The following is a 22,808-nucleotide window of genomic DNA, read 5'->3' on the forward strand; positions in this document are numbered from 1 at the left end:
CCGGGGCATGGATTCCCTGGCCCATGGGCCTCCCCGGCCCCTGGGCAGAGCAGCGTCATGCGGCCCTGGAAAAAGCCATGCAGCACAGTGAGTGGATACGGACCGCTGGCAGTCAGCCTGTGAGCAGAAAAGAGAGGGGGTCTGAGAAACAGGGGCAAGGAAGTATCTGCGAGAGCAGGATTCTTGGTGCAGGTGAGACTCGACCGTGCTCTTTCTCTCCTCTCCCCAGGTCTCTTCATGGTCCTGTCCCTGTTGTCCATTGTATACGGAGCGTTGCGCTGCAACATCCTAGCCATCAAGATCAAGTACGACGAGTATGATGTCAAAGTAAAGCCTCTGGCCTATGTGTGTATCTTCCTCTGGAGGAGCTTCGAGATTGCCACTCGAGTCATTGTCCTGGTCCTCTTTACCTCCGTCCTGAAGGCCTGGGTGGTAATGGTCGTGCTCATCAACTTCTTCAGCTTCTTCCTCTATCCCTGGATCCTCTTCTGGTGCAGTGGCTCCCCATTCCCCGAGAACATCGAGAAGGCCCTCAGTCGCGTGGGCACCACCATTGTCCTGGGCTTCCTCACCTTACTCTATGCCGGGATCAATATGTTCTGCTGGTCAGCCGTGCAGCTGAAAATCAACAACCCTGACCTCATCAGCAAGTCCCAGAACTGGTACCGGCTCCTGGTGTACTACATGCTGAGATTCATTGAGAACGCCGTCCTCCTGCTCATGTGGTATCTTTACAAGACTGACATCTATATGTACGTGTGTGCGCCTCTGCTGATTCTGCAGTTGCTCGTTGGCTACTGCACAGCCATCCTGTTCATGCTTGTGTTCTATCAGTTCTTCCACCCTTGCAAAAAGCTCTTCTCCTCCACGGTTTCCGAAGGCTTTCAAGAGTGGCTAAAGTGTGTCTGCTGTCACTGCAGGCAGCGGAAGTCCCGTGAGTCTGTAGGCAAGGCGGATCAAAGGTCAATCGGAGACAGAGATGAGACACCTTCTAGCAGTAAAATAAGTTCTGTGCCCAGCCAGATTTTGAATACCGAAGAGCTCTGCTCAGCTTAGTAGGACCTGAGTCTCTCGGAGTTCAGACCTACTGTTTTCTGGGTTGATCCTTGTTCTTCATACAAGGGACGGGCCCTGTGCAGTTGACAGAGAGGGAAGTTAGCTCTCAGCTCCCTGTGAGTTGCTCCTCTTTAGAGAGCTCTTGGGCATGTGGGAACTATGGAGAGAAGCCAAGGAAAGCCCTGAGTATTGGAGAAGCAGCCCAAGGTACCACCATTTGTAGTTGACCTTGTTCTCCCAGGTGTTACTGGCCTTTTCCCTGACAAGGGCCCCTTGCTATCTGAGCTGGGCTGGTTAGATCCGTCAGGTAGAATGAGGACAGGACCTTTCTTGTTTTCTAGGTTTTTTTGAACTGCTGGTGTAGGTAGCCTCTTGTTTTATTTTCTCTGAGCATAGCTTTCATCCAAGAGCTGTCCTCATGACCACAGAAGGTGACTGGGGTTTTGTCATCAGCCATATCATTCCTGTCAGACTTTTCAGAGAGGGCTGTTCAAGTTTGCTTTTTGAATAGGCAGATGTTCCATTTTCTGTCATTAGGGCTCTTTGTACATAACCAGCTGTAGCCACCTTGGCCTGCTCGGATTCAAAAGTTCACACTTGGAGACTTTATTCCCAAGGATCCATGGATGCAAAATTGAATTCTGGATTTGGCTTTGGAAGCCCTCGGATTTTAGGAAGGTTTGTATTCCTTCAATGTGTTCGAGAGAGTCTGGATTACAAGGGTTGTTAAAATATAAAAATAGGCTTTTATAAGCAGAAATCTTACCTTCTCAGGATGGTTGAAGATAAATGAATCTGCTGGAAGGTAGGTTTAAACTTCCTCAAGGTTCAGTCCCATCCTACAATTCTGGGAAATTTATAGTTGACTTTTGTTAGGATTTGCCTTCTTGACAAAGAAGAAAAAATAGTCTTCTCTTCCCCCTTTCCTTCCTAGCCTGTCAGAAGAGTTTTAGACAAGAGTTACATTGGTTAACTTAAGCTTTTCTAGGAAACTCCTCAGAAATCTCTCCCCAGGCGTAACTATGTAGGGCATTTTACTCTTCATTATTGGAAGGGAAAGGGTCTCCTCTCCCAAGTTAGATACTGACTTCAGAAACTTTTAAATTATACAAAGAGATGAAATGACCAGGGGACTTTTGTCTTTAACCGAACGTATTTTGATTTGGCATGATTGTGAGTTTTTTGAATGCTATCTCCAATTTTATGCTTCTGTGCTCTCCTGTCTCCAGTATAATTTCTCCTTTAATCTGGAACCGTATTTATTTCATCAAAGGATTGTATAGCGTATCCTCAGTTGTCTCGGGAAAATGCCCGGATCTAGTGCCATTATGTCTACCATAAAAACCGTGATAATGAACTATCTGGACCACGTGACTTGTCACTGACTAGGCTGGACATTGCAAGGCAGTCAGGGTGTATGGTCTAAGGACCCCTAATGGCTGAACTTTCTGACCCACTCAGTTTCTTTCTTTTCTTCCCCACCCCACCCCCAATCCAGTTTTTTTTTTTTTTTTTTTTTTTTTTTTTTTTTTAAAGTTTTATTTATTTATTTGAGAGAGAGAGAGAATGAGAGAGAGAGAGAGCATAAGAGGAGAGCGGTCAGTGGGAGAAGCAGACTCTGTGCCGAGCAGGGAGCCTGATGTGGGACTCGATCCTGGGACTCCAGGATCATGACCTGAGCCGAAGGCAGTCGCTTAACCAACTGAGCCATCCAGGTGCCCCCCCAATCCAGTTTTTAATAGGCAGTCTGTCAGGAGACAGGTTACACATGGTGAGTTTGAGCAGGAATTGTGGTCCAAATTAGAGAGGGATGGAGGGATGGATACATCCAACCTTGGCTTGGAAGCCTGTCTCAAGAACTGTTACCAAATCTCAGCCTTCAAATGCATTTTAAATCATTTTAATGGAGAAGATAGCTAAGCATCTTAAATGACCCCAAACCAAACTAACAGTGATGGTCTTTCAGGCTCCCATAACCCAATTATAAGCCACATTTATAAGGACAAAAAGGTTTGCTAACTAAATGGGACATTTTGTCATCTTTAACCCTTGACAGACAGATATCCCTGCTCTGGGGCTATGTGTGTCCATTCACTTTGGGGGAGAGAAACCACTGTTATTTTCTGTGTGGTAAAAATTTAAGTCATGGTGAACTGAGAATTTTTGTTTTAAAATTATTTATATTATACCTCTGAAATGATAAAGTGATGATAGTTCAGACTGCAGAGCTAGGTTGCCCAAAAGACAAACAAGCAAATTCCCTCATGTGTTGAGAGTTAAAATGCTTTTCATTATAATTTCAATTTTTAAAACTCTCAGTGCTTTGTCTAATTAATTGCATGCTGTAACTTGTCATGACAGCCGCTCGAACTGAATCATGATCATTTAGCTGAATGGAGGTGAAGTGTTTCATCAGAATATATTGAAATAAGATCATCAAAATGTTTAGGTTTTGTCTCTTCATTACTGGAGACAGCACAATGTAGAGACTGGCGCCTCCCCGTGTAGCCCACAAGTTACTGAATTGTTGTATGCCTCAGTTTCTTCACTCACCAAAATTGATTGATATACTTGCGCGGCCTACCTCACAAGGTTGTTGTTTGAAAGATCAAATTAAAATAAGAGATATGAAAATGCTGTGAAAATATCTTAAAGTGCCATGCATATTTAAGGAGTTGTTCGTATAATTATTCAAGTCCGTAAACAGGTTGTTACTATGTTTTTACTGTTAGAAAAGAAATAAGCAGTATCATCTACATGAGTGTCTCGAGTGAATACCTTGGCCTTTGACCTTATGGAAGGGCAAGTGTAAATGGTCTTTATTCTTGGAGAGAACTCAGAAGTTGCCCAAACCCGTGGTACTTGGAGGAAGAAAACCCACTGGAATCTGAGAAATTGCTTTTGGTGATTATGCGTTGTTCATTTTTGTATCTTTCATCTTTCAGTAAGGACATAGTAGCTATTGTCTTTCGACAGTTATGCTTTATGAGTTGAATGCCTGATCCTGGTAGACTTTAATTGAATGTGGGTTTAATCTTTTCAGGCTTGTAAATGGGAAAATAAACATTAAAAGTGTCAAATACTGCGTTTCCTTGGAAACCACCTTAGAACATTAGTGCTGTGGTTATGAGTGTTATGTGTCAGTACCTCTCAGTCAATAAACTGTGGATGTGAGCTTTTTCGCAGGCTGCTTCCGTTGCAGCCGTTGACTCTAATAACTACTGTTTATGTTTCTTCATATAATAAATTAATTTTTCAGTTTCCCCTTGTGTTTCATTCCTTATACATTTCTTTCCTGGCTTTTTGATGTCAGGGATTATTTTAAAAACAGAAATTTGAAAATGGTTTCATTGTGATTAATTATGGTTTTTTTTAACCTCACCTGGGAATTCCTTCTGCAGGACGAGAAATTTGAGACTGCTAGGATTGTGACTTGCAAGACACCAACAGTTCATGGAATCTTCTCTGTTTCATAAGCATTTATTCCATTCGTTGAAGCTACACTGCTGGATACTGAGATTCTGCTCAGCTGACTGTTGATTGCTGTGTGTGATACCAAAAAAAGAGAGGCAGTACAGATCTCTTCTAGACAAACATAAATGGTGTACTGATTCAGAAATAAATGGGTGACTTGATACTAACATAAATAATCAAATGTAAATGACAATCCATTTACAAACTATCCATTGATAGTTTTGGAAGAAAAACTATCAGCTATTGAAGGAGTTGTTTCAGAGCATGAGATAGACGTGGATTGTTTGAGTAATTCCTTTTCTGAAGGTGGCCTTGCAATTTGGAAAGACTCAGCTAAAGGATAAGTCCTTTCAAAGACAGCCCTTGGCATTCAGTCAATCCCTTGAGAAAACTGAATGTCAACAAGTACAATGTTTAAGTAGGTCAATCTAAAATTACTTCATTTGCTGTTTGTAAGTGTTTCAGTTTGAAGTATTTTCAAACTAATGGAAAAACCTCAAGAAACTGCAAGGGATTCCTTTCTATCTTACACCTAGCTCTACCTATTAACATCTTTCTGTGTTTGCTTTGTCATTCTTGCTTTGTCTCTTTCGTGCTTTATTCCGAAATACTTCAGTGTGTGTTTCCTAAGGGCAGAGGCATAGTACAGTGACCGAATTTGGGAAATTTAACACAGACACAATACTAGTTATCTGTCTGGCCTCCACAGTCCATTTCACAATGGTGCCAAACACTTCGTTTGTCTTCACAAAGCTTCCCCAACGATGTGAATCTACACAGTCCTCTTCTTGGAAGGTCTCTTTATTTAAAGTTATGAGTAAGGTTTAACTTCCTGTGAACACTGGGACATGTTGTCAGTACTGATGAACAGCTTAAAACCATACATTTGGGATGTTTACTGGTAAACTGGGAAATTTTTTCAGGGATGCCCATTTTACGCATCAAGTTTGGCTGCCTAATAATGTGAGCCTATAGTTTACTCTCTTCCCCCACCCACCGTGATAGTTCTGTTTTACAGTGTGTAGGCTTAAGTTTGTAAAGATTAGGAAGGAGCTGAGGGAAATATATGTTATTCCTCTATGGCTATATTCCTCTGGTGCCCCCCTTCCAGGAGACTATGCACTCTATGCATATCTTTCCAAACAGGAAAGAGCTCAGAAGTGTCAACTCTAGGGGCGCCTGGGTGGCTCAGTGAGTTAAAGCCTCTGCCTTTGGCTCAGGTCATGAATCCAGGGTCCTGGGATTGAGCCTCGCATCAGGCTCACTGCTCAGCAGGGAGCCTGCTTCCTCCTCTCTCTCTGCCTGCCTCTCTGCCTACTTGTGATCTCTGTTAAATAAATCAATAAAATCTTTAAAAAAATGTCAACTCTATACTGTAATTAAATGAGTAACATTTTGAGCATTTTTTTCCTCCAGAAAAAGGCACTTTATAACAGCAGAGTTTGGTATAAAACTGGGAATTCAGAGGGATGCCTGGGTGGCTCAGTGGGTTAAAGCCTTTGCCTTCGGCCCAGGTCATGATCTCGGGGTCCTGGGATCGAGCCCCGCATCGGGTTCTCTGCTCAGCGGGGAGCCTGCTTCTTCCTCTCTCTCTCTGCCTGCCTCTCTGCCTACTTGTGATCTCTGTCTGTCAAATAAATAAATAAAATCTTAAAAAAAAAAACCCTGGGAATTCAGAAATATCCCCAATGCTGTCATTCCCAGTGCATAATAAACCCTATCAGACTAGGCCCTTAACCTGCGAAGAAGCTGTGTCTGTTGCAGAAGTCTGCCCTAGGGAATGCCCCATTCCTCCTTGTCACCCCCTCTGCAGACTTGTTTCTCTGTCTGTGATTAGGCCCAGGAGGTCAGAAGCAGTGTTGGCCTAAGTGGGTTTTGGAAGCCAGAGCGACATAGATCCTGCCTGGGCTTCTGGTCCCTCCCTGCCTCCCATCCTGAATTAATTCTTTCTCTCCGAATGATGGGTTCCTGATTGAAACCTGATTAGCCTGCTTCCTAGAGCCCTGGGAATAGCACCTTCCGTAGACATCTGGTTTCATTTCTTATCAGTCAGCTTCCTACTTTAATTACCTACACTGTAGTGTTCACGAGGCAGGTTTCAAGGAGCGATAGCACTCAAGAAACAAAATAGGATTTAGAAAGTCTATTTTGGGGTGGTGCTGTAAGACTATCCCCACCAGCTCCCCAGTACAGAGGAGAATGGTTCCCTGGTGTCACCTTCTTCTAACAAGGGGACTTGAAGCAGAGTGGCAGCATTTTTTAGAACAACGGTGCCCAGCCCGACCTCCAAGAACTGGACCGGCATTGCCCTCCTCACACTAATGAGAGATGTTTGCACACTAACTAGACATGTCTGGCATACACTTGTGTGGTTCATTTTCAAACCAATGGGGATGCTTTTGGGAATGATAGACCAGGACTGATTAAATGTGTTGCTGTATTTAAGGTAACTGCGTCATCATCCCCCCAGCCTCTACCATGAACAGATCTTAAAAATTCAACTACGGTCATGAGGGAGGTGACCTTAAAAGACTTCCTTTGTAACTGGAAATGTCAGGAATTACTACCTAGAAAGTCGTTTTTTGTTGTTGTTGGTTTCTTCTTCTTTTTTTTCTTCTTCTTCTTCTTCTTTTTTTTTTTCTCTGCTGGAATAATTTCTCAAATATACTTATCATACACTCTTTTCTTTTGGAAATGAAGGTTGCTCACATGCAAATCACTCGGCTTCTCTCATTTGCAGTTGGATTCAAGAGATGAGAAAATATTTTTAGTTTCAAAATGTGATGTGAATGTTCTAACTTCACGAAGTAAATTACCCACCTTCACACAAAGTATGTCATCAAGGTGAAATGTTTTTATACTTTCAAAGCACTAATAAATGTATGTGTCAGCAGAATAACCATCCCAATAACGAAGTGATTTCCGGGCATTCCTCACTTCACCTCCCAAGTCACCTCCTTGGACTTACTAGGAATTATTTTATCAAGATACCTCCAACTACAATTTGTAGAACACCCTATCAAAAGTGGTTTTTAAACAACAGGATTGTTACCTGACCTAACAAGTTTGGAGAGAGGTGGTTCTAGATTGCAGTGGGCCAAACAGCCTCAGGCCCCAGGGGCCTTCCAGCTTCCTTTCTGTTGTCTGCAACCTGTCACTTCACCTCCATGCTCGCCTCCTTGTAATTCCAAGATGGCAACCTGAGTCCCAAGAATCATACTTACAGAACTGAGTCCAAAATTAGAAAGGAGATTTTCCTTTGGGCAGCTCTTTTACTTCTGGAGAGAAAACTTTCCTAGAAGCCCCCAGCACCTACAGCAGAACTTCCCCAATTTCTTCCTGGCTGGGATTGAGTCACACCCCTCCTCTAAAGCTGTCTCCAGCAAGGAGAATGTAATTACCATGCTTTCCTATGACTGCACATCGTTCATCCCCTGGGGGCTGGCAAAGGGGCCACTGTCCATTAGCCTATGGGAGGATGAATACCCACAAAAACAGGGTTTGGGTAAATAGCCATTTGCTGGGCAACCTGTAGTGTCTTTTTTTTTAAAAAAAGATTTTATTTATTTATTTGACAGAGATCACAAGTAGGCAGAGAGGCAGGCAGAGGGAGAGAGTAGGAAGCAGGCTCCCCACTGAGCAGAGAGCCCAATGTGGGGCTTGATCCCAGTACCCTGGGATCATGACCCGAGCTGAAGGCAGAGGCTTAACCCACTGAGCCACCCAGGCGCCCCGATCTCATTCTCTTTAATGGCCAGGTAATATTTCCTTGTATATACGTATCACATCTTCTTTATCCATTCATCGATCAGTGGTCACTTAGGTCGCTTCTATATCTTGGCTTTTGTAAATAATGCTGCAATATACACAGGGGTGCAGATGTCTTTTTGAATTAGTGTTCTCATTTTCTTTGGGTAAATATGCAGGAGTGGAATTACTGGGTCATATGGTATTTCTATTTTTAATTTTTGAGCAAACTCCATGCTGTTTTTCGCAATGGCTGCACCAATTCCCTGCCCCACTAACAATGCACAAATGTTCTTTTTTCTCCACATCCTCACCATCACTTGTTATTTCTTGTCTTTTCGATTCTAATCACTCTGGCAGGTATGAGATAATTTGGATGGCCTGTGGCTTGGATTTGCATTTCCCTGATAATGAGTGAATTGTGCATCTTGTGTGTTGGACACGTGTATGTCTTCTTTGGAAAAATGTCTATTCCGGCACTTGCCCATTTTTTAATTGGATTGTGTGTGTGTGTGTGTGTGTGTGTGTGTGTTGAGTTGTGTAAGTTCTCGACATTTTTGAAAATCAAGACTCAGCTAAGGTGATGAGTTGGGGAAGAACGCACAAGTTCCCTATCCTCTCTTTCCAAAAAGAAAAATCCTATACTTATTTCTTCTTGCGCTATGTGTCCCTGGTTAAGAAGCTCTCTGGAGGAAGCCATGTATTGACTAAACATGGCAATTACTCCCAGTTCCAATGTGAGGGTGCCCACTAGTGGGGTTGGTTGTCTCAATGTCACAAGATTGAAATCGTGGAGCAGTGGGCATCTAGAAAGAGCAGGAAGGCAGCCTCTTGTCAGCTGTGGAGAATCAGGAACCCCAGAGGTTCGATGGGGAGAACCAGATATTCATTCATTAGTCACACACACATTTAGAGTGCTTTTGTATGCCTGATGCTCCACTAGGCACTGAGGTGAGCGAGAAATTCGTCTGGTTTTCAGAACTCATACTCTATCTGAAGAGACAGCCATGCAACCTGGTGATTTCAAAGCTCTTTTCTCATCAGAGCTGTGATGGCGGTATACCTAGGGGGTCCCAGGGACAGAGATAAGGAGTCCAGATCTGGGCTTGGAGGTTCAGAGAAGGTACAAAAAGAAAGTGACATAAAATCTGAGACCGGGGTCAATTTACCCTGAAGTGTATATAGCTTAAGCCTCAGGCCCCCCTGTGAATGCTGGGAGGTATAGCATGTTCTGGGCGGGAAGGAGAAGTCAGGAAGCAATGGGGAAGCTCATCTACTAAGCATTTCTGCCACACCGTCTGAAGAGATCACAGAAGGAAGCAACCTGAAAATAAGTAATTTGCGGTGAGTTGTTTCATTCTCAATATTCTTTCGTGTTGTACCAAATTCGGAGTTAATCTTTTTTCACGGGTATTTTTTTTTTTTTCCCAAAACCTCTCCTCAGACCAAATTATCTGTTTCAGGCACCATAAAACTTGGATCTGCCCCTGCTTGAGATCTGAATCCTGAAGAGGCATTTGCCTGATGAAGGCACTAGAAAGAATGTTCCTGGTAAAAGGGACATCATGTGAAAAAGCCTGGAATTAGTACAAAGGACATTTATAAGTACTGAAACAGCCTGTCGGTCCGTGTTGCTGGAACGTGAGAGAGAGCCGATCAGGAGGCACACAGTGAGGGGGAGAAGGAATGATAGTGTTGACATGAGTCAAGCCTAGGCTAAGTGTCTTGTAGCAAATCTGGTGGCATTTCCGGGGGGGGGGGGGACTGGTACAAAGGGGCACGAGCATGTATAAGGCAGCCCTTCCTCAGTAGGGAGGACTTGCTCCCGTTTGGACCTCAGGCTGGGGGCTGAGGCAGGGTGCCGCCTACAGCTTCCGGCACTGCAGCCCTGAGGGGGTCACTGGGCTGGAATCAGGAGGGTCCCAGACGAAAGAACTCTGGAGTTGGAATCCCATTCTCCTACAATATTTGTGCTCAGGGCCACTCTCCTCTTTTCCTGGTAAAACAGATAGGACTTACCGAAGCCCAACTACTGAAGTAGAGCACACCTGAGCCTAGAACCTGGTTTATCCAGTCTTATTTCTTTGTTCTTTGGAACCAAAAAAGTTACTACTATTTAAATAGATAAATTAGGAAAAAAAAAAATTTCAAGCCGGTATTTTCGGAGGGAGACTATTAAGTGCTTGAGTTCCTGAGAAAGACAGTTGGATTACAGGGTCATAGTTACATGGCATTTGATGGTCTGAGGCCAGGGAGCAAGAAGTACTTCAACTCCTACCCGGACCGTTCACCTCTTTCTTCAGAGTCCCCATGACAGTGTTTCCTGAGAGAAGAAAGGTAGCAAAATCACTGATTTCCCCACACTGTACTCAGATGTACAAATAAAATGTATCTTTTTAATAGACTGGATCTGAACTTCCTCATGATTCCCAATCCCCATTTAGCACAGGTGCATGCGTGTACACACACACACACACACACAAACACACACACACAGTACCCACAAAATTTTGCTAACCTTGGCTTCTCTGCTTCGTTAAAGTCTCCTTGAACTAAATGGACATCTTAGACTTAAAATGTTCTTTCAGAATGCCTGCCCCGCCCTCCTCCTTTGCTAAGATGGTGGCACCCAAGCGTATGGGAGAGGGACTGTGTGACTTCATGGCAGAGGACCTTGTAGCCTGAGGCTGGTCTTGAGGCCAGGTCAGGCCAGTGTTAGCTCTCACCTGGGTCCTACACATTCTGCAGGAGTCTGCTGCTGAGGTCTGCAGCTGGGGGGCCTGTCCTCTGTTTGCTTCCTCGGCCTTCCTTGGCTCCCTGTGAGCTGCAGACCCCAGAGCCCATGCCATTCCCTCCTTTGGGCCCTGGGACTGGGCTGTTTCCCACATAGAAGAGGGCATATGGAAGGCTTTTAGCTTCAGCCTCACATCCTACCTCCTCTGGGCAAGGCTGGACTCCCAAATCCCTAGAGCCACACCAGAGGGCTAGTCCCTGCCCTCTCTGTGTCTGACTGCACCTTTCCTCCCCATTGCTAACACATGATTAGGCGGGGCCCCAGATAAACGTCCCTCAGGGGTCACCAATGGGAAGAGGAGCAAAAGCTCCTAAACCTTTGGTATTCTCTCAATTGATTCAATACGCCCCATTCCCAGGCTTATGTCTGGGGGACTGGCATCAGGATTCAGGGGGGTCCCTCTTCCCACAATCACCCAAGAGCCCATTTCCTCTCCCTCATCGCCTGGCTTACTCTGGGACAACATGCCTCCTGTTCTATGTGCTCAAGGCTGAAAGAGTGTCCTCTCCGCTCTCGAAGAGCAGGGTGGCCCCAGCCCTCTAGGATTTGCTTTTGACGTGCCCAGTGAGAGCCAAAGGAACTTGAAAAACAGTTCTCTCTCATAACAAAGCCTGACTTCCAAGATCATGTCTTCAGCTCAAAAAAAACCTTTTTTGCCAAGTTCAGGTGGAAATGCTCTGCCTTCCTGTCCCCAGTTCTAGCCCCTATTACATCCGTTAATTCCCTCATCCCAAACAGATGCTGCCTCAGGGTGACTAGGGACAGGGTCAGCCACATGGAATGCAGAAGGGAAAAATGCATTAATATGCATCTCAAGATATGATTATCACTCTTATTACAATTCTTTTGGAACGGTTTAGTAAGTGCCAGGCCCTGTTCTGTGGGCTTTAACACTAATCAAATAATCTTAATCCTGGTGACAGCATCATGAGGAAACAGGCACAGAGAGGTTAAGTAACTTGCCTGAAGTCACACAGCTGGCAAGGTAAACCAGGGATTTGAATCTAGACTGGCTCCAGAGTTTATGCTTTTAACCTCCTGAGCTCTTTTCTCCCCCCACTGCCCCCTTCCCCTCTGCGGCGCTTCATTTCTGTTCTTGGGAGACACAAAGGTGGCAAGCTGCGAGGAAGCATTCTTTCCTCACGGGAGACCCAAGAGATCTCACTACTGAAATGCCTTCTGGGAGGAGCTGGAGTACAATTTTTAAGAAGTAAATAAACGCTTGGGAAGACGACCTCAACTGTATTTACTATCAACCATTAAGCACCTCCTCCCCGCCGTATTCAATCTGTCTCTGTGGCCTTCCCCATCGTCGTTTGCTTCAGGCCCTTTTGAATTCCAGACCCTTCTGTTAACCTGGGGTTGTTTATTATGCAACTCTCCCACTCACTACTGCCTCCGGATTTCTCCTGGCCGTCACTGGTAACTCGGCCCTACACGATTCACATGTTTCCATGCGATTATATGTTGCTTTCTGGTTATGTCCTCCGTGCGCGTTTTACTTCCTCTCCTTGACTGGGAACTCCTTGAGGACGTGGGGGAGGGGGGTCCTGCATCAGACTCGCAGCCCCCCCAGCCGCACCCCTGCAGTGTAGGCAGGGCGGAGTAGCAGCTCAGTGAATTTGCGGAGTGATTCACTTGCGAAAAGATAAATGATTTCTGTGACTTCATTGACGTTTCAACTTCTTTCCCTACTTGCTTACGCTTCAAAAGTTGGAAAGTTACACGCCATCTCTGGGTTCCTTTATATTTCAAACAGATGCGGTGGGCTCTGTGCCCTGTTAGCATTGCCAGCTCCTTTCCGAGTGACTCTGGGCAGGGTGCTTTCACCCCTCCCGTGCCTCAGTTTCCACAACTGTAAAATCAGCATACAGGTGTACTCTCCCACTAGGTTGATGTGAGGAGTAGATGAGCTAACACACACTCAACAACTCAGACTAGAGCCTGGCATGTTGTAAATGTGCAGTAACTGTCTGCTCTACAAAAATAGATGCGTTTTCTTCATTTACCTTTTTTTAAAAAAGATTTTATTTATTTATTTGACAGACAGAGATCACAAGTAGGCAGAGAGGCAGACAGAGAGAGGAGGAAGCAGGCCCCCCGCTGAGCAGAGAGCCAGATGCGGGGCTCAACCCCAGGACTCTGGGATCATGACCTGAGCTGAAGGCAGAGGCTTTAACCCACTGAGCCATCCAGGTGCCCCTTCATTTACCTTTTAATGACACTCCTGCTGCCCTCGGGTTTCTAGACCCCACATTTACCCTCACCTGGTGAAACACGATATTTTAAATATTTTAAAGTTTCTATGCATTCACCCATTTCCTCACATTTTTTCAAATACGTGATTTCCGAACGGACTCCTTGACAGACTCGTTCTCCTCGGCCACCAGGTGGCGGTGTTTGCTCAGCCAGGGACAAAGCGATGGCTGTCGCCTTACACGGGAGTCCAGCCTGAGCTTGGCCTGCTGTTTCAGAAGTCACACACTCCCCCTGGGTCGTCTGATGGGCTGTTCCTTTCCTTCTGCTTCTTTTCCCTTGGACCACTTGACCCACCTGTGTTCTACATCTAACTGCCTCCTCAAATACGCACCTTGTAGGGGGTGGCCTTGCAGAGACCCGGTTGAGGCTTGCATACCATCTAGCAAGGTGCCCATCAGAAATAATGCTTTCAAAAATATCTGCTTTGAAAATTCGGGAAAATTCAATAGTAAGTCACCAAATATTCAATCACTAAAGGGGCAGGAAAGGCAGATGCCCAGCCGGTGTCTTCACTCTAAACTCGTCACTCCATTCCAAGCCCACAGTAGGCCAAGATGACCAATCAGGAGATCTGTTGCCACCCCGACATTTGCCATGACCTCAGTCATGTCAGCACAGCTCTCCAGAAAGTTTCCAGTACACAACAGGCCAGGAAGACAAAACCACATTTGCCGTCCCAGGTAGGGCAAGTTTCTGGGTCTGAGAGGGTATATGTGCCGTTCCCAGGCCTTACAGCCTGCACTTAGGGCTGCTGTCTAGACCTCACCGCCATTCCTCTTTCCCAATATGAGAACAACAGCAAAGCATTCATAACAGCAGCTATCACCAATGAGCCCGTTCTATGTGCAAGGCATTAAGTGAGTCACAAGCATCATCTCATCTTCAAAACAGGGCTGAGAAGTAACAGTTACACATGTGGAAACCATGGTGGGGGTAACAGTTGGTCTAAGGGGCGCCTGGGTTCTCAGTTGGTTAAGCATCTGACTCTTGATTTCGGCTCAAGTCATGACCTCAGGGTTGTGGGATCGAGCCCCCTGTTGGGCTCCGTGCTCAGAAGGGAGTCTTCTGGGGACTCTCTCTCCCTCTCCTTCTGTCCCTCCCCCCTCAAAAATAAATAAATCTTTAAAAAAAATTGGTCTAAGTCATGCAGCTAGGAAGTGGAAGAGCCAGAGTTGAGTCCAGGCCATCTGACTTGAAAACCCTTGCTCTTAACCTCCCATTCCCTTGAGGGCTTCCAAGACATCACATGTTCTTGCTTCAGAGGCCAAAAGTAGAACAATGCCTGCCATCACCCTTGTACCCACCCCACACCCACACTTGCCAGATGTCACTCTCCCTCACCACCCGTGGCTCACAGCTCTGCAAAACAATCAGAGTTGGCAACTTGACCTGCCACTCTGGACCGGCTGTGCTCCTTTACTCTGGGGTCCCATCTCCAGCAAGCTGGGAAAGAGCCCCTATAATCCCCACAGAAGCAAGTTAACACTATGGCAACAGGAGGTTGGACATAGGGTGAGGGAGGTGACAGGATCTGCTGTGCCGAAGGAGGCTGGGTGAACTTGCAAATGTGGGGAAAACACAAAGGGCGGCTTGCAAGGAGGCATGCCAATCCAGAGCTGAGGTTTGACCTCTCTGAGTAAGTCAGTCATTCCTCCACACCCCGGGGAAGGGCTAGCTCCTGAAAGGCCCATAAAGAAATAAAGAAATTATCCTCCGAGTGCCTCTTGAGGTGAGGGAAGGGGTCAGCCCTTCCGTATCCTGGGTGAGATAGGTTGACACACCATTTCTGGGACATGATGCATTGGACAAAGGCTGGCGACAGATTCCGCATGCCTGCCGCTTCAGTCCTGTGTCACATTTACCTTCCTGTTCTGATGAAGAAGAGGAGAAGAAACAGATTGCCCTCATAGTTTTGGTTCACTACATGATGCTTTATTGGCCTGAAAAATGCAGTCATGGAAACCGTGGAAGGCTTGTTCTGGAAGGGCCCACTAGCCTAGTGTTGCCATCCATATCTTTTGTAACTTACATTCCAGAATTTCTTTAACCTGTGGCTTGCAAACCACCAAGGGATCCCAAAATCAATTTAGGGGGGTTCACAGTCTGATTTAAAAAAAAAAAAGGGAAACAGACTAGAATTGAATACAGAGGAAAGTAGGAAAATGCATTGCATGTATCACATCATTTATTCATTATTCTTCGGGGGAATTTTTGTTTCCATTGTATACATTTATGAGTATCCTGAGTCACGATGTTAAATGTATCCTTATCATGACTGCGGTCAGAAATGTTTGTGAATCTCTTAACCCAAGTCTCACCTTGACAGAATGGGAAATCCTCCTTTTCTTCAGAGAAGGACAGTATTTGTAATCGTCAGACACTGGACACAACTCAAATAGCCACCGGCGCTAGAAAAGAAAAATAAGGTGTGGCGTAATTATACAAAGGGAATTTTATCTATACAGCAAAGAAAGTGAATGAACTATAGCTACCTGTGACAAAATGGATAAGTCTTACTAATGTTCTTTTGAACATACAAACACAAGAAAATGTCTACTTTATGATTCAGTGTATGTGAAAATTTTAAAAGGCAAAATTAAGCTCTGTGACTTAACCCGTAGGTGGTAAAATCATGAGGAAAATGATAATTGCATAAAGCCAGGTTCCTGGTTACCTCTGAAGGGAAGGCAGTTAGACTTTAATCAGAAAGGGATAGACCAAGGGAGAGATACCACAGGACTGGTGCTGTTCCATTTCTTAAACCTGATGGTGCTTACATGGGTGTTCACTTTAAAATTATACATTGATTTTTTTAAAGAAAGGATTTTATTTATTTGTTTGAGAGAGGGAGAGGGAGGGTGGAGGGTGAGTGGGAAGAGGGGCAGAAGGAGAGGGGCATAAGGGCAGAGAGAAGCAGACTCCCCACTGGGCAGGGAGCCTGACGAGGGGCTCGATCTCAGGACACTGAGATCATGACCTGAGCAGAAGGGAAATGCCTGATGGACTGAGCCACCCAGGCTCAGTACATTGATGTTATATGCCCTTCTAGATACGCATCTTTCCTGATTTTTAAAGAGATTTTCAAAAGTGAACAAATTGGTACCTTTAAAATCTACATTTTAATTAGTTGCTGTAAAACATCTTGTCAGTGAAAGTCTCACAGAAGTAATGATATGGTTAAATTATGCCAGGGCCCGTTAGTGTTATCAAACAGAAATTTCAGTGATAATGGAAGTGTTCTACGTCGCACCACTAATGACATGGAGATATTGAGCACCTGAAATCTGACTACTGCTGCTGAGAGATTCAATTTTAAATTTTATTTAAATTTAAGTATTTCAAATCTAAAGACTCGCATGTGGCTCGCAGCTACCATATTGGGCAGTACTGGTCTAGACCCATTCGCTTGGTGTAACCATAAGTACTAATGCTTTATCTTTAGGCCATCCTAAATTTGAATCCTACCTCTGTGACTGCCACCATAAGACTTTAGATGAGGTACCTGTTTTCTCTAATCCTCAACAGACTGATTTGTAGAATGGGGATGAGAAGAAATACTTCTTAATCTTGATGCGAGCACTGTATTGAATTAACGAATGCAGACCATCTATCACAGCCCCTGCCAACAGTTGATGGTCAAGCAGTGTTGTTTTCCTTCCCACATCTGTGTGGCCATCTTGAAATTGGGTGACCCTCAAATGAGGAGTGGGTGAGAGAACTCAGAAAATGTGGTGCTATCAACTTCTCACCTCTGACAGTAGGTCTAAGCGCCCTCGTTGGAGGGCAGCAATACCATCGTTGGCCCTCTTTTCCAGAGCTTCTTTCAGAACTCCAGCTCCAAAGAAACATGTCTACCCATGTCTCCAAGAAGAAATGTGTTCCAACACCAGCCCAGCCCTTAAATATACAGAGAGACCACCTATTAGCATGATTTTTTTTTCATTTTGTCTTGTTTTGTTTCTTAGACTCAACAATTTATACATTTTGTCTTTATGGAGCAGGATGCATTATTTATTTCTTCCCTCAGTGAATAATTTTTCAAGGTTTTTCCCTTTTGATATGAATATTATTATTATTATTATTATATGTTACTGAAACTTAGTTCATATTGTCTTAACGTTTTTACTTTTGTGTGTTTCTAATGTGTCTTAAAATATGACCAGAAGCCTTGACAAATTTGCAGTGTTTTAAAATGGAATTCTCATTTACAAATGATGGGATGAATTGTGTCCCTCCCCAAATTCATAGGCTGAAGTCTTAACCCCCAAGACCTCAGAATATGACTGCTTTTGGAGATGAAGTGTTTAATGAGGAGATGAAGTTAAAACGAAGCCTTAGGATGGGCCCCAGTCTGATATGACTGGTGTCCTTCTAAGAAGAGATTAGTGCACAGACACACACAGAGGGAAGAGCGTGTGAGGACAAAGGGAATTATGGCCACCTATAAACCAAGGAGAGGGGCTTCAGAATGAAACTGACTCTTCAAAACTTTGATCTTGGACTTCTAGTCTCCAGAACTGTGAAACAATAAATTTTTGTTGTCTAAGCACCCCCAATCTGTGGTGTTTTGTTATGGCCACCTAATACTACAGCCCTTTCTCTCATGAGGCTTCACAGGTCACATATACTTGGCCTGAAATTTTTTATCAGATACCTCAATTGTTGCAGTTTCTATTAAAATGGTCTGGTGGTTGAAATTGATTGCACATTTCTATGTGAGCCAATAATGTGAGGCAAGTCTTTGAAAGGGTAGTACAATTGGTCTGAGATTGCACCACTGACATGCTATCTTTAAAACATAGGAAGTCAAGATCCCCCTTCACCCTTGACTAGTCAGACAATACCTAGAACATTTTTCTCAGTTCTGTGCACCACATTTATATGGGAGGTAAAACTCAAGCATTGTTGAGCACTGTGCCATGTGCACTGTGTACCCTTCATTATCCCCCCAGTTCAGTGAGGTGGATATTAATACCCCTCTTCCATTTTTCAGATGATGAAGCTGAGAGTAAGAAAGCTGAAATAGATTGGCTAAAGTCATACAGCTTTATGTAGGGGGACTGGATTCAAACAAAGTCCAGCAGCAAAGGGGTTAATGAAATTTGCTACTAGAGGAGGGCCTTCATTCTGGGTGACTTCAGCGGATCCAGAACCCTGCCTCCCTCTTCCTTAGCCTCCTCATTCAGAAATCATCTCCCCCGACTTCAGCTACCCTGTCTCATAGCCATGCTCCGAGCCTGGTCACCTCTCAGAAGTATACTACCTCTAAAGTTTCCATCTCAGACGTGACCCCTTGGATCACCACTTTCTGCTTCTCTCTCTTCCTCATTCACTCACATCCAAGGTTGACTGTCTCAACCTCATCAAAACATTTGGTTTCTCTTTGATTCTTTGACTTTGCCTCCCTCCTGTATGTTCACTTCCTGGTCCTCTACCCATCTTAGACTCTACCATCCATCACTTCAGCATTGTCTTGCATACGTCCTGAACTCCCTCACACAATGTCCTTCCATACCACCTGTCAGGCAAGACCCAACCCTGATCACCTCAGCTGCCTTCTTCCTCTGCACTTGCACATAAGTTGGTAAGAAGAGCTATGAAAATTACCCCAGATTCATACCACTGCTGATCTATGATCTCGGAGCCAAGTGGGTTCTTAATTCTGTCCTGAATCATTTTGTTCTCTATAGCCGAGCCCTAAGTCTAAACAGCAGGCACAAAACTTGAAAGCTTTCTTCATTTTCCTGAAATGTCCATTAACCACTTCATTTTCAACAGAAAACATTTCCTGTTCTTTCACAAAGAAAATGGAAACCACAAAGAGGAAGTCCCTCTAGCCCCTGCCACCAGCCCTACAGACCTTTTTGCATTTGCACTCTCTTTCCCTCTTTTTTTTTTAAGATTTTATTTATTTATTTGACAGAGAGAGATCACAAGTAGGCAGAGAGGCAGGCATAGAGAGAGGAGGAAACAGGCTTCCCACTGAGCAGAGAGCCTGATGCGGGGCTTGATCCCAGGACCCTGGGATCATGACCTGAGCCGAAGGCAGAGGCTTTAACCCACTGAGCCACCCAGGTGCCCCTCTTTCCCTCCTTTAACAAGAGAGGAGTCCCTCCCCTCCAGTCTAAGTCTCTTTCCATTTCCTTCTTTCAAAGTACTCAGGAACCTTGTTCTGTCAAAGATCCTCTGTGTATTGCTTCTTCCCTTTGCCCTAGCTCATTCTCACCAACACTTACAAGCTCTTAATTAGAAACAAAATGAAACCAAAGCTCTCTGGTGTCCACATTTCTTCTCGAATCCAGCATGCTTTCTTTTCCCTATCAGAGCCAGCCATTTTGAGGTGTCTCTAGTCTTTCATCTGAGCCCATGAACATCTGGATCCCCTTGGATCACCACTGTCTACTGATCATGCTGTCTACTGAAACCTCGTACTGAGGTCACTGATAACTTCCACTTAATCGCTAAATCTGGGGTCACTCATTAGTCTGTATTGTACCTAATTCTTGGCATCAAATGACTAGTACCTGGAACTCTAGTGGCTGCCAAGCCCCATAGTTGCAGATTTTCCCTGTCTTCTCTGACCGCTTTTCCTTTTCTCCATTTCAGACTTGTCCTCTTCTGTTAGGCTTCAAACCAAAGTCTCCAAGGAATATCTGCCCTCGACCTCCTTCTTTCTTACTGCTGTATTCTCCTGTGGCCTTGTTTACCTTCTACTTACTTTAAAAAAAAATTTTTTTTTTATTTTTAATTTTCCTTTCAGCGTTCCAGAATTCATTGTTTATGCACCACACCCAGTGCTCCATGCAATACGTGCCCTCCACAATATCCACCACCAGGCTCACCCAACCTCCCACCCCCCACCCCTCCAAAACCCTAAGATTGTTTCGCTGCTGGGAAAATTGGACAGCTATGTGTAGAAGAATGAAACTCAACCATTCTCTTACACCTTCTACTTACTTTTGACACTGTGTCTCCAGCCAGACCTCATTAAGTTCCACATTTATACATCCAACTAACCCGCCAGTGCTTCCCCTTGGAAATCTCTCCTTCCCAACCTACCTGAACTCAATCCTGTACAAAACTGAATTCATTACCCTTGTCTGCATAATGGTTGTTCTTCCTGGCCATTTTCTCCATATGGCCTTACTGTTAACCCGGTTGCCCAAATCAGAAACCAGAGGTCAGACTTGACTCCTTCCTGTTCCTCACTCTCGTCCAACTAATTCCTCAGTCAACAAATCCTGGCAATATTGCTTCTGAACTTTCCATTTCTCCCCCTTGCCATTCTCCCTAGTCTATTCAGATCTAATTCCCATCACTACCGTCTCTCACAGTGGTAGGGTAGTGTCTATTTGCTGTATTGTTTGAGATTACTGGATTCTGCTGTAGAAGACAAGAAAACAAATGCGACAGGTAAAACTCATACAATGTGTTAGGCAGAGATCAGTGTCTTAGTCAGCTCAGGCTGTGATAACAAAATACCATAGACTGGGGAGCTTAAATAATAGAAATTTATTTTCTCACAGTTCAGGGAACTGGAAGTGTAAGATCAGGGTGCCAGGATGATTAAATTCTGGTAAGGACTCCCTTCCTGGCTTGTAGATGGCTGCCTTCTTGCTGTGTCTTCACATGGCCTTTCCTTGGGCATCTGTGTGCGCACACGCGCGTGCATGCGCGTGTGTGTGTGTGTGTGTGTGTAGAAAAAGATCCCTTTGTCATTTTCTTTTTATAAGAACAATAGTCCTATCAGAGGGTCCCACTTGCATGATCTTATTTAACCTTAAGTAACCCCTAAAAGTCCTATCTCCAAATACATTCACACTGGGGGTGGGAGCTGCAACATATGAATTTTGGGGTGACAAAATTCCAACCAAACCGATGAGTAAGTTATTAACCTGGAAGACATGTGAGGTAAGTAAAGTAAGTACAGAATACGTGTATGAACCTAGATAGCAAAGAATGGAAAGAGCAAGGAAACACTAGTCGTCATGGTATATATGACAAATATACATGAGGTAGTTGAGGCATACTCTTTTGCATGAGGATGATAAAGGATTCTATATTCGTGAAGTCTTACATTGGCCACCCACTGGTGACACCTTCCTGGTCCCGTGTGTCCTCTCCCTAAGAAATATGAATCAAACCCTTAGGTGTTCTGTAGACTTACTGATAAATATAGCTGTGGCTGGGTGTACTTGTCTCCCAGAGGAAGTGTGTGCCGTTGGTCATAGGTACTTTCTGTCTGTGGTCCCCTGGCTTAAATCTCAAGTCTAGTGCTCACAATTGCACCATGAGCTGGGCAGGTGGATGCAGCAAGAGACAGACAGACTGGATGTATGCCCACTGCCTACTCCAGGATTCAGAAAGTGTGCGCCCTCTGCTTTTTTGTGCCCTGTGTGCAGCATGCCAACCTACCTCACCTCCTTCCCCTTGCCATTTGCTGTGTGTCTTAAGGTTTGTCTGATAAACTGTGTTGATCAAGCCTTTTCATGTAGTCTGTGGGTCTTTTCTGTGACTGCTGGGACAGTTGGCCTGCTGGAGTACTTGGAGGCCACCATTGCCTTAAGGTAGTTTCCCGCATGACTGGTGGATTGCGTTAATAGCCTCCATTCCTCACCCCTCCCTATGTGCACACCCTTTGTAATGTGACTTTATAGTTCCTCTCAAGAAGGGACAAGATGTATTTTCCTGCCCTTTGATAATGAGCTCTACCATGTGCTTTGCTGGATGGGATGCTGGCAGACATGACACTAGCAGAGGCTTGAAAGAGCACTTTTCTGCTTAGGTTTACTCCCCTGCACCCCTTCCATCTGTAGGAGAAGGATGTTCCCGTATTTGCCTGCTGTCCCCAGGAGAAGGATAAAAACCGCAGGCTATGGAGTCCCGGCCAGCAGAACCCCGTCTAGATCAGCTGACTCCCAACTTGCTCAGCCAAGATTAGTCATCTGTCAACTGATCCACATACTCGCAAGAAATAATATCAGATTCTGTTTTAAGCCACTAAGTTTGGGATCTTTTCTTACACAGTGATAGCCAATTTACACACTCACCGAGACACATTCTGGAGCCTTCTAACTTTTATTTGTTGATAGTGCTTTTTAGTTTATAGTCCATTTCTTATTGAAGGCGTAGTTCTCTACTAAGACACAAATCGGATCATCTTACTCCCCTTCTTAAAGCTTTCAGTGTGTCTTGTCTTTATCTTTAGGATAAATTACAAACTCCTGCATAATCTGGCCCTGCTCATTCATCTCACCAGCCTCATTTTTTACATTTCCCTCCTCTCCCTCTCTCAGTTTCTTTTATTTTTTTAAGATTTTTATTTATTTACTTGACAGAGAGAGAGATCATGAGTAGGCAGAGAGGCAGGCGGGGGGGGGGGGAAGCAGGCTCACTGCTGAGCAGAGAGCCCAATGTGGGGCTCGATCCTAGGACCCTGGGATCATGACCCAAGCCGAAGGCAGAGGCTCAACCCACT

At 44.7% G+C, this 22,808-nt stretch overlaps 1 protein-coding gene across 1 annotated transcript in view; it reads left to right on the forward strand.

Moving 5' to 3' along the window:
• Positions 1-4,320, forward strand: part of XK (X-linked Kx blood group antigen, Kell and VPS13A binding protein) — a 44,128-nt gene extending 39,808 nt beyond the window's left edge. The window contains exon 3 of the mRNA XM_080794821.1: positions 230-4,320. Coding sequence (XP_080650947.1) covers positions 230-1,056 — 827 coding nt within the window. The 3' untranslated portion in view covers positions 1,057-4,320. The remainder of the gene's footprint in view (positions 1-229) is intronic.
• Positions 4,321-22,808: the final 18,488 nt, after the last annotated feature.

This window comes from Martes martes (genome assembly GCF_963455335.1).
Source record: "Martes martes genome assembly, chromosome: X".
In the NCBI taxonomy this organism is placed as follows: domain Eukaryota; kingdom Metazoa; phylum Chordata; class Mammalia; order Carnivora; family Mustelidae; genus Martes; species Martes martes.